This window comes from Amborella trichopoda, chromosome 3 (assembly GCF_054954075.1).
Source record: "Amborella trichopoda isolate Santa Cruz 75 chromosome 3, AtrichopodaSantaCruz75HAP2 v2.0, whole genome shotgun sequence".
In the NCBI taxonomy this organism is placed as follows: Eukaryota; Viridiplantae; Streptophyta; class Magnoliopsida; order Amborellales; family Amborellaceae; genus Amborella; species Amborella trichopoda.
The window spans coordinates 58,658,282-58,668,964 of NC_142338.1; the positions used below are offsets into that span (position 1 = coordinate 58,658,282).

The 10,683-nt window shown below is 35.6% G+C and overlaps 1 protein-coding gene and 1 long non-coding RNA gene across 16 annotated transcripts; both read right to left on the reverse strand.

Annotated features, from left to right (window-relative positions):
* On the reverse strand, positions 1–1,190 carry LOC148783002 (uncharacterized). Its single transcript, XR_016051971.1, has 2 exons — positions 1,122–1,190; positions 1–406 (listed from the first exon to the last, which is right to left on the reverse strand). It is a non-coding gene; the product is annotated as an uncharacterized LOC148783002 (long non-coding RNA).
* Positions 1,191–1,231: 41 nt separating this feature from the next.
* On the reverse strand, positions 1,232–9,890 carry TPR3 (Tetratricopeptide repeat (TPR)-like superfamily protein). Of its 15 annotated transcripts, none has more exons than XR_016051970.1 (8): positions 9,643–9,890; positions 8,493–8,586; positions 8,299–8,349; positions 8,026–8,199; positions 5,682–5,900; positions 2,646–2,765; positions 2,148–2,281; positions 1,232–1,556 (listed from the first exon to the last, which is right to left on the reverse strand). XR_016051970.1 is itself a non-coding variant. In XM_088861735.1 (8 exons), exons 1-8 carry the CDS (start codon positions 9,656–9,658, stop codon positions 1,499–1,501), a joined length of 783 nt encoding a protein of 260 aa, XP_088717861.1. In that variant the 5' UTR covers positions 9,659–9,890; the 3' UTR covers positions 1,232–1,498. The 15 variants fall into 15 exon arrangements, 14 of the variants coding, with proteins under 14 accessions (XP_088717861.1, XP_088717867.1, XP_088717859.1 ...); XM_088861735.1 differs by having other exon boundaries at positions 5,682–5,861; positions 8,026–8,169; positions 8,493–8,572; XM_088861741.1 differs by having other exon boundaries at positions 5,682–5,861; positions 8,026–8,195; positions 8,493–8,572.
* Positions 9,891–10,683: the final 793 nt, after the last annotated feature.

The following is a 10,683-nucleotide window of genomic DNA, read 5'->3' on the forward strand; positions in this document are numbered from 1 at the left end:
GAGTCTTGAAACAATATTATGATTGCCTTAATCAGAATCTCAAAAGCATAACAAACGAGGCTCCAAAAACGCCCCATGATCAGAAGTTCACCCCCCAATTCTCTAGTATGTTTGGTGAAGGAGCTTTCTCTTGCTACCAACCTACACTTTCTTGATCCTAAATCAGACAATGTAAGCCCAACTACAAGATTACAGGGAGTCTGATAACGATCTTTGTGAATGCACCAGTGATCAAATTCCCAATGGTAGTAGAGGTATAATTTCCCTCTCCAGTTCCATCAAGATATGTTCACATAAAGCACCAAATCTTGTTGCATATGGAGAATATGCAAGGGTTGATCATTTCTGAACAGCCCCTAGTTTTAATTTTGCGCTTCTCTTTGGTTATCTGCATAATAAATGTTCACTACAAAAATTTAAACAACAGTGTCAGAACCATGAGCCATAAACAGCCACACCAAGAAAATAACCCATAGGGAGCCCAAAACCTGTGAACCATCCAACCAAAATGTGAACAACCAATCTTTCAACCGAGAAAAGAGAGGGGAAAAAAGGAGTAATCAACAAGCAACAATAAACGATTTTACTTTAACCAACTGGTCAGCCAGACAAAGGAATCGGAGCAAAACTTGGTAATGTCTCTATTGAATCAATGTTTTTACACCTACCAAATAACAAGGGCGAAGTTTGCATGAGGTTCCCACCTTACACTATACAAGTAAAGCGCACCTCTAAATTTTGTCAGAAGATATCCCTCTGATGTTGATGATGAAAACCTTACGGTGGCTTGAAAATCCATGTTCAACCATAATTATGAAATTTAATTAAAAAACGGTACATATCGAGCAGTTCTATAAAAAAAATCTTGAAAATAGATGGTTCAAATAAGTTGTTACAAGTTGCATTATTTTTAAGACTTGTGATTCTTTTTTGTTTTTTTTTTTTTCTTTATATCCATACATCTAGAGGTCGAAATGATCAATTAGAAGGTTTCCAATTTCAAAACTCTTTTCTAGATTTCTGAGGTGCACCTTACTTCCATAATGTAAAGTTGCAACCTTACATAAACTTTTTCCAATGACAAAGTATGAATTAAAAGAAATAATCATTATCATCCAAACCTTATCCCAAGTTGGTTACATGAAATCTTGTTCCACCATTCTTCTCTATCATATAAGATAATATGAGCATTATGTTAGTACAAAGCCAATTCAAAGAATCACTCATATGGTTAATCAAAAAATCATGGTATCTTTTTCTTTTAGACAAATAAAAAGTATGGAACAACATATAAGTATTTAATGTTACATCAGTAAGAAATTTTAGCCGGCAAGAAGGTCAACCCTTTTCAAACAAGCAAAATCCTGGGAAAAGCAACATAGCCAAAATGCATCATCTCCACCTAGAGTGAAATTTCCAAACACCAAAGCACCTAATTCATCAATCCAAAAATTGAACTAATGAGGCTGGTCTTGACAGAGCTGATGATGCGTAGTAGTTATCTGAAGAGAGGAGGAAGCACTGCATGGGCATCTAAATCCAAGGCCTCTGGGTTCCTGAAATAATATGCATCGCAAAACCAACTACTTTTGAAGAATATATCATCATAAGCACCAGAACAAGCAAACATGCATGCATGGATGCATCTGTCCAAACATCCACCCATATATACATAAATGCATACATAGCATACATCATATCATATTTCCGTTGCAGGACTTTCAAATCGTCTTTGTCCATCTCTAAATCAATGGGAGAAGAATTATTCGCAACTCAAGAAAAATCTTCAAATCAAATCCCATTCCAAGATTGACACTGGACCATCGAATTGATGGGCAATCAGATCTAGGGTTTAACATCTCAGAATATCTTTTTCTTTTTTGGAAATTATCACAGGTAAATCAATGATGTTTTGAAAATTTATAGGTCACAAAAGTCCCCTAACTAGTAGTTTGGTCACCAGATCAGTGTAAAATACGGTCCCCCTAAAGCACCTCATACACACATATATCCAAGGGTCCATGTAATTCGGACCACAAAATTAATGCAAAATGAGGCACAGACTAGAACAGGAAAATGCACATGAAGAGACAAATACGGGGGAAACAGCTATGCAGAGGAGAAAAGGGAAGGGCATAGTCTCTTACCTACACAAGGTTAGCCCCTTCTCAGTTGAACTGGAAATAAACCATAGTTTGCGCAACACAGATGACTCAAACTGAACGAAAAAACCATCAGTCTGCCCATGTTTCCACTTTCTGGAACCTTGCCCTTTCCAAACCTGTAAATGAAATTCAGAAAAGACATCTGTTAATTCTCAAAAAAAAAAAAAAAAGTAAAGGCATCTCTTCAGATACACCAACCTATAAAACAAAAAAATGCTAGATGCAAACCCTTGAGCCCTTAATTATTTAGAAAGCTTTAGGATGCTCCTCCTCATGCAGAGAACTTTAGGATGCTCCTCCTCCTCGAACTTTAGAAAACTTTAGGATACAGAGATTCCCAAAGACCAGATATTAAAAAAAAAAAACATTTCTAACTCACAGGAAATTTATTGTATACATAATTGGAGTTAAAAAATCAAATACAGCAAAGCACACCGTATGAATATATTTAAAACGATAAAAATAATAATGAAAAGGCACCTGAGGAAAGGAAATAATGCTCTTTGGCACAACTAAACAAGCAGCCTTAGAAAATGTGTCCACAGCATACTGCCTTAGAAATGAAGCACAGCTCGTCACGGTGTCTGGGGATTCAAATGCCTGACAAAATAAGGAACTCAATTCTCAGAATTATAACAAGTTTAACAACCTAAAAATGTAGGCCTCATGAGTACTTAGTGGTCAAGTGGATACACATTAACATTTTAACTTTCTAAAATTTAGCCAACTAGTGAAAATAAACAGTGTTTTTTGCATGTAACACAAATTCAGTCTGCAATATCAATTTTTATGAAAGTGTTATGTTTTTAGCTAAGCAATTTCTGTGGAAGACGCATTTTACAAATACAAGAAGTTCTATAAAAATCATTTTTCTTACATTGAATCATAGGAAACAACTTGGATTGCTAAGCATATCGATGGATGCATCGCTTCTGATATACGGAAGTCACAGCCAAAACAAGTCGAATAACGATTAAAGTCCATGGTTGTAAAAGCACATGTGAACAAAGGAAATGCAATAAATATGCAGAGGCATCAATTTCTAGTCGACTGGTGAGGAGCAACCAAAAAAACCAGTGAGCAAATAATATTGAACACATTGGTCAGTGAAAGAAAAAAGAACTGTATAGAGTAGTTCACACATTTTATGTTATGCGTGCCATCTAGTGTTTGGAAACCCAGATCAACCTGGCGAATCTGTCGCCCAGGAAATCGGTCTGAATTAGCAATCCATGATCCACATTGGTGGATCAGCCAATACAGGTTGATCTTGCCTTAAAAAAATTTCAAAAAATTGTTAAAATTTCACAAAAATCAAGCTCCTTAAGATTCCCAAAAATGGTGTATTGCATAATGGTTTTTCATTATTTTACTCAAAAAATACATTCTCTAAGAACCCATTTCATGCATGAGTGTTTATTGACCATTGCATTCATTTCACAGTCAAAATGAAGTTTTAAATTCTACTCATTGCAATAAAATGGATCTATAAGAGTATAGGATTATCAAGAACTTATATTGTTATTATTTATCAATATGGTGATTTGAAATTCGAGTTATTTCACGGAATGGCACTAGTATATATTGAGCTCCCCGACTACAACAGTCTTTCCATAAGCATGGAAATAGTCACAAGTTACTAGCTTGTAAGCAATGGAGTCTCAAGATTTTGCACAATTTTCTGTGGGGGAATAAATGATCTGGATTGATTTGGCTACTGCAAATACGAATGACAAATGTTGCTTGTTTTCTAGTAAAAGATGCTGTTTTATATACAAAAGGCTTATATGATATTTTATGTAAGCTTTTGTATAAATGTTACCAGCTTATAAGCATTTGGATAAAGCCCTTATATAAAAGATTCTACATAAAACTTTTATATAAGCATTTGTATAAATATTACTAGTTTATACAAAAGCTTTATATAATAATTGAGTCAATACTTGTATAAATGTATATACAAGCCATAGAGCGAAAGCTATTGACCGAAAGCAAGAGAAGAACTTTGGTCAATAGCTAGTACAAAAGCGTCATGTAAAATAGCTTTTATATACAAGCCCTGCCCTACCTCATTCATTTATACCAAAAAATGAATGAGGTAGGCCATAAATGAATGAGGTAGGCCATTGCCCTACCTCATCGATTTATACAAGCACCACTATGTTTCAATTTTCAATTATACAGTGGAATTGTCCAATTAAAGCCCAAGTAATTTCATCTTTACAGAAATTGAATACATTTAGAAAAACTCCAGTTCCAGGCAGAGAGAAGTTCAGTTGCACTCTTCCAAAAGGAAATTGATCATCCATCGAGCAGAACGCCCGCCCCTCCTAGAGAAAAAGACTGAGATCAGCATATGAATCCCCAAAGACTGGTCTTGGTCACCAGATGCTGGTGCATCAAACTACACCCCCTACAACTAAAACTTTCAATGAACAACTCAGTTTAGTGGCTTTTGTTTCTTTATGACACCCAGTGAACTACAAAAAGTCAAAGTGGCCTGGGTAAAGAAAGGCAAGGCTTTCAGTGAACAACTCAGTCTGGTTTTTAATCATTTATTATTAAAAATTCATAAGCTTAGCATGAGGGAGGAAAAAGAAATCATAGTAACTTGGTCCCGGGCATCTACCATTATACCACAAAACTTCCAATTACATAAATCAATGGTTCCAACCGCATAGGGCATTTCCCATTGATTCCACAGGATCCATCAGTTCAGGGCCATTAATTGGTTCAGGGTCAACAACTGTCAATTGCTCCTTGCTTGCCTACTCGAATGTTGCTTCAATCGATGATGGTGCACCCATTGAGGAGAAAGAAACCTCCTCTTTATTTTATTTTGGGGGTGGGAGAGTAGTGGCTAGGCCTTTCTTAATGAAAGGGTCAGGATCAGATGAAGATCTCGATCTCGATCTTGACAGATTCCAATTACCAAGCTCTGAACCTCAATCACTCAATTCAGGCCTATTCCATGAGATCGGGGAGGTATCTTTAATATGACATTTGAGGTACACCCGAAGAAAAGTGAGTTTTAATAGTTAGGTGTGCAATGTCCCAAGTTTGAATCCTACAGTTGGACAACCCAAAAAAAAAAAGTAAAACACAAAGACTGGAACTAGAGGTTTGATTGAGGGAGAAGGAGAAGAACAGAATTTATGAGAATGATGAAATGTATGTGAGAGAGAGAGGGATAGCTAGCTTAGGCCCCTATGTAAAGGCCATTGCCCTACCTCATTCATTTATATTATAAATGATACTAGTTTATATGATTCAACAAAAATATACATAATTACCATAGAATAAGAAAAATATACAACTTTCGCCAAACCCGTGTAAAAGAGATGGGTTGTATTACGTAGGCAGCTAACGTAAAATTTTGCCAAAACTTTCCTTTCCACATATTCCTTGATGATCCACGTTGCAACTTGCAAAGTACCAAGCGGCATCGCATTTTAAAAGATGATAGAAATAGAAAACAATAGAAGTTTCAAATAGAAAACAATGGAAGTTTCATACCTTATCCACATTTACTATAGGTGCAGGGTCATTGGGTCGTGCCTTTTCTTTATCAAACAGAAAAATGACCCTTGCGTCCACCTTTGAAGATTCATGCCATGATTTCACTGCTGCCTCCATGATATCAACAATGAAAGAAAATATCTCTTCTGAACATTGCTTAGTACCAAACTTCTGATCCTGAAGTAGATGGTTCAGTTACTTGATAGAAAAATGCTGCTGCACGTATTTGGTTAATATGGCAATTATAATTTATGGTAGGTGTAGTGGACATTCTTTCTACTTCTCAATCACAAAACTAGTACTTCTCAAAACAGGCAGTGTCGAAATAGGTATCCTTTGAAATCTGATACAAGATCTTTCCATCATATTGATTCCTCTATACAAAAGCAATAACCTCTCAAATTTCATAATCAATACTAAAATTACTTAAAAACGAAATAGAATCGGTTCTGAGAGGGAAGTTTATAGTACATATTACGTTGCAAAAAATACGAGAAAATGATAAATGTATAAAAAACTTTATGAAATTGCCCCAAACAAGTTGAGTTCAATAAGAACTCACTTGAATCGATTCCAATTCACTAGAGTTATTATGATGTATGAATTATGTTTAGTATTTAAAATTGGAAGTTCAATTGAAGATGACCAGGTTAAGGGTCTCAAATTTCCTAAAGCTAAATTTTCTTTTGCAATTGCTCAAAACTGAAACCCCTCCAAATCAGTACAAAAAGGGACTGTCAAGGATATCAGTTTGGAATTATTATTGTATCAACAACCAATCAACACATAACCACAGATTTGTCGGAGATAGCTATAACAAACAAGATACTTATAACCAATGTTGTCATATTGGCTTGGGGGCCAATAAACTAGTGGTTCTGGGGCTTATTCTTCTAATAATGATGGCCCAATTTGAGCTACTTGTAGACTTTAAGTTATATGTCGATAGCAACTGTGTTTCAACAAGTAAATATGAACCATCTTCCATTCTAGCAAGAGCTAATCAAAGCTGTCCTCTTTAATTCTTGGTTCTCCCATGGATGGATATGAACGATTCTCCCAATGAAGTCTACATTATGACATAACTCAACACTACGGCATTTCTTATGCTTAATTACAGTAAGACCTCCCCCTGTCATTAGCAGTGGTATGGTGCGTCAAAGGAAGAGGAGAAGGAGAAGTAAGAGCTGAGGAAGAGAAGCACGCCAGGTGATTCAGGGAAACTCTTTATAAATAAAAACAAAAAACAAAAAATAAAAGGTTTTTGGAAGAACGAACAAAGAATTTGGCCAAGCCAGGTCAAAGCAGGCCCTGCTTTTATTTGGACAGTCCTTTGCTTTTGGTTTGGAGAAGGAATGGTAGATCGCTAGTTATCATTTATTTGTAGAAGCAGTCATTCCAAAATCCTTTCCATGTTCAATTAGATGAAAAAAATTTCAACTACAGCATGTACAGAGTTGTGTCCACACGAAGCAAAAACACATGAAAGATAAGATGAACATTAAAATTGATCCACATGTGTTCTTTACCGGAATATTTTGCCAATGGTATGACAATAAGATCCACAATTATCAAATATAGATGTGATGGATGTAATTTCCTAATGGATTCCACAACTTAAATATGTTCAAAGAAATAAACATATCAAGAGAGAGAGAAAAAAAGACGAAGAAATTTGAGTTTCTTATCTTTACCTGCGCCTGTACCGTGTGCATAGTTAAAGTTATTATTAGTTTTTGCCCCTTCTCAAGATATTGAAAATGCACAAGTAGTTGAAGGGCCTTTCTTTGCCATTTTTAATTATTTTCCTTATCAATCCCCATCATTTACTAATCAAACTTTACTATTTTGTATAGATTCCACATTTGAGAACTTAGATTAATGAGAAAGAACTTAATCACCAGGGACAACTTTTTGCCAGAAGTCCATACTGTTTTACACCACCTATATGGCCTTTGGTCCCAAAAATAGCCACCAACCAAGTCGAGCTTAAAAAGAGGCCCCAATAGCATAAGACATGAGGTTTGAAAATCAAAGGCTGTAACATAAAAACCAAGCTAACCTATCCTAAAAGAGGCCACTCTTGTATCTTATCCCGCAAGGCTCTGGGTCCAGAATTAATTACAGATTTGGACATATTGGTATATAGATCTTTTGCTGTTTTACCTTTTACTGGAATGCAACTTGTCTAGAGATTTTTAACATCATATGAACTGCAATACAATATGTAATATGTTGTTACCTTAGATCAACAATAAGTCACACGATAGAAAAGGAAAATTCATATTACCCATAATTCCCCGCATTACCAAAACCAACAATACTAAAAAAGAGAGCTTACCAGTTCAGATTTCAAGGGTTCCAAAAACTTTGACATGTCAACTTTGGACCTCATGTTCTGCCTTTCTTGGGTTCGTTTCTTGTCTTTAGCCAACTGAGTTAACCTCTTAATCTTATTTGCCACCTCCTTACTCTGTGGATTGTGCTGCAATGACTCTCGAAAGGCAATTACTGCCTAAAATGCAAATAAAATACTGAAACATTAAGTAAGTGAAAAACTGGAAATTCAATGCAAACTATGAAATAATCACTAGAAATATAAATTTGAACCTACGTCATCATATCGTTCCATTGCCTCTAACACGCAGCCTTTCCTGAAATAACCCTAGAAATAGATCAAGTCAAACATTTTTCACAGATTAGCAGCTGCATCACAAAATAGTCCTATGTATAATATAGCAATACAGGTTCTGTATTTGTCTATTTAATGTCATAATGGGCCTAAATTACGATCAATCTCTCAAATACCTTATCCCACAGTGGATTCAACTTGATGGTTGTTTCAGCATCGACAAGGGCTTTATTGAGCTTGACAAGGTTCAGAAAAGCTGCAGATCGGTTACTGTCAAATATAGAAATTGAGAGAGTAATAAGTTTAACAGGTCAGGACTCGAATTGAAATAAAGAAAAGGAATTCTCTAAATCTACTCTAAATCGATACCTCTTTTCGTTTTCAAAGTCATAACAATATCAAAGGTCATATATACAAGTATTATTACATCGGACTCAGAAACCATCCTTGCGTCAGATTTCAAAAGCTACAAACAATGACCAAAAGGGCACATAAGCAATAGACTTTGAAACCAAATAAAAAACTTTTCTTCAAAGTTAACCCCAACAAAACCCTGCTTCTCCTTGTCAAAAATTACAAACTCATTTCTCTGCTACTTCACATTATGATTGAGAATAAAATTGAATAACATATGATCTTATGCCTCCATTACAGCAAAGTTTTGCAACTAATAAGGGTTTAAGATTCTCTTTTACATTCTTCCCAGTTCAACTAACTTGTCGTCAACATTACCAAAATAAGCAAAAGTAGATGATTATATGAATTTTATGTCAAGAAACTCAACAATACTAAGTGCCCAAACTAAAAGTTAAGCTAAGACTCAATATAGGCACCCAATATAGAAATTAGATTACAAGCTCTACAGTACTTGAAGCCATGAATATTCTAAAATAAAGATAAAACTACAGTAACCACCATATTTCTTCTTCTTCTTTTTTCTTTTTTTTTACAAGTAACCGACTTCAGTTTTCAAGTATTTATAGAGCTACCGAACTAATTATCTTAGAACAAAAACCCTAAACCCTATATTTATTTCTCCAATTTCTCGTTTCTCATTTAGAAAACTGCCTACGAATACAATATCAAGCAAGCAAAAGATTTCAAAAAAAAAAAAAAGGGGCCTCATATTTGCAAGTATAGATTCTCAGAACTGTAAAACTTCGAATAAACAGTATAATCATCAGGAGCCTTAGAAATTCGTAAGATTGCATATGGGTAGCATGTAGAAAGAGTAAAACCCGTAAATCCGTTTGAACAACGTATTGTAATGTAGTTATGTTACGGCGATAAAGGTTTGGAGGTAAAACGAAACTGAGATCGGAGAACCTGTAAAGGGTTGCATTCGAGGGATCTGCTTTAATGGCCTGAGTATAAAGAGCGGCGGCTTTGAGATAATTGCCAGCTTTGAAGAGCTCGTTGCCCTGATCCTTTAGGGTTTTCTCAACAATGGCGTCAGCTGAAACTGAGCTTTCCTGTTTACCTTCCATATTTTACTGGCTGTCTGCTTCTCTTCTTTTCACTGGTTTTCCTCCTTTTCCATGTCTTCCCTGAATCCCTCTCTTCTTCCAATGCGAAAAGGCGAGGAGCCGAGCGGCCATTTACGGAGCCCGCGCAAAGAGAGCGAGAGAGAGAGGGAAGATTCTCTCGGAAAAGTATTCAGTAATCCCCTGGGACCAAATTTTACATTTGGTCCTTCGGCCAAATCAGTTCTGACGGCTCTGGGAGTGCCAGCGCCGGATTGTAAGCAATGATGCTGGGTTTATCTTCGTGTCAAAATGACATAAATCCCCATGGACACCGTTTCCACGTGTTAAAAAATGACATGAAGCGCCGTTTCTATGAGTCCACGTAGAAATGAGTCCCCTCTTAAAAACTTACTTATTTTTGAGACGGATATTTGGACCGAGGTGTCATCTCTAACCTCGATATCATGAATATAAATAAATAAATAAATTTTAAAAATTAAAAGTAATAATTTTATAGATAAAATATTTGGGCTGTTGGTTTCAATTGTTTTTATATCAACGGCATTTTTGCATGATTTCATCTATCTTTAAAAGGTGCGGTATGCCCATTTGCGCCGGGTGCGGTTTGTATTGGTTTTAGATGAACCGCTTGTTTGCATCTATCTTTACAAGGTGCAGTATACCCATTTGCGTCTATCTCTAAAGGCGAGGCTCTAAAGTCTAATCAATCAGAGTAAAGTGCATCTTTAAATGGTATTTAAATATTGAAAGTTTTTGTGATAGCCTTAAAATACATTTCATCTTGAATCATATAATTTAAAGCTTCAAAATTAGTGTAGATCAAGCGTATCTATAAAATCTTGAAAATTGAAGGTCCAAAAATGCATTATAAGATGTACTA

What these genes read in the sequence shown, in the direction of transcription:
- TPR3 (XM_011623347.3), bottom strand. Translation starts at nt 9,803, where the DNA reads ATGGAAGGTAAACAGGAAAGCTCAGTTTCAGCTGACGCCATTGTTGAG. An exon ending in TCGAATGCAACCCTTTACAG is followed by an intron (nt 8,587 to 9,642) that starts GTTCTCCGATCT and finishes TATATTTGACAG; the next exon opens with TAACCGATCTGCAGCTTTTC. An exon ending in AACCCTTGAAATCTGAACTG is followed by an intron (nt 5,862 to 8,025) that starts GTAAGCTCTCTT and finishes CATCTACTTCAG; the next exon opens with GATCAGAAGTTTGGTACTAA.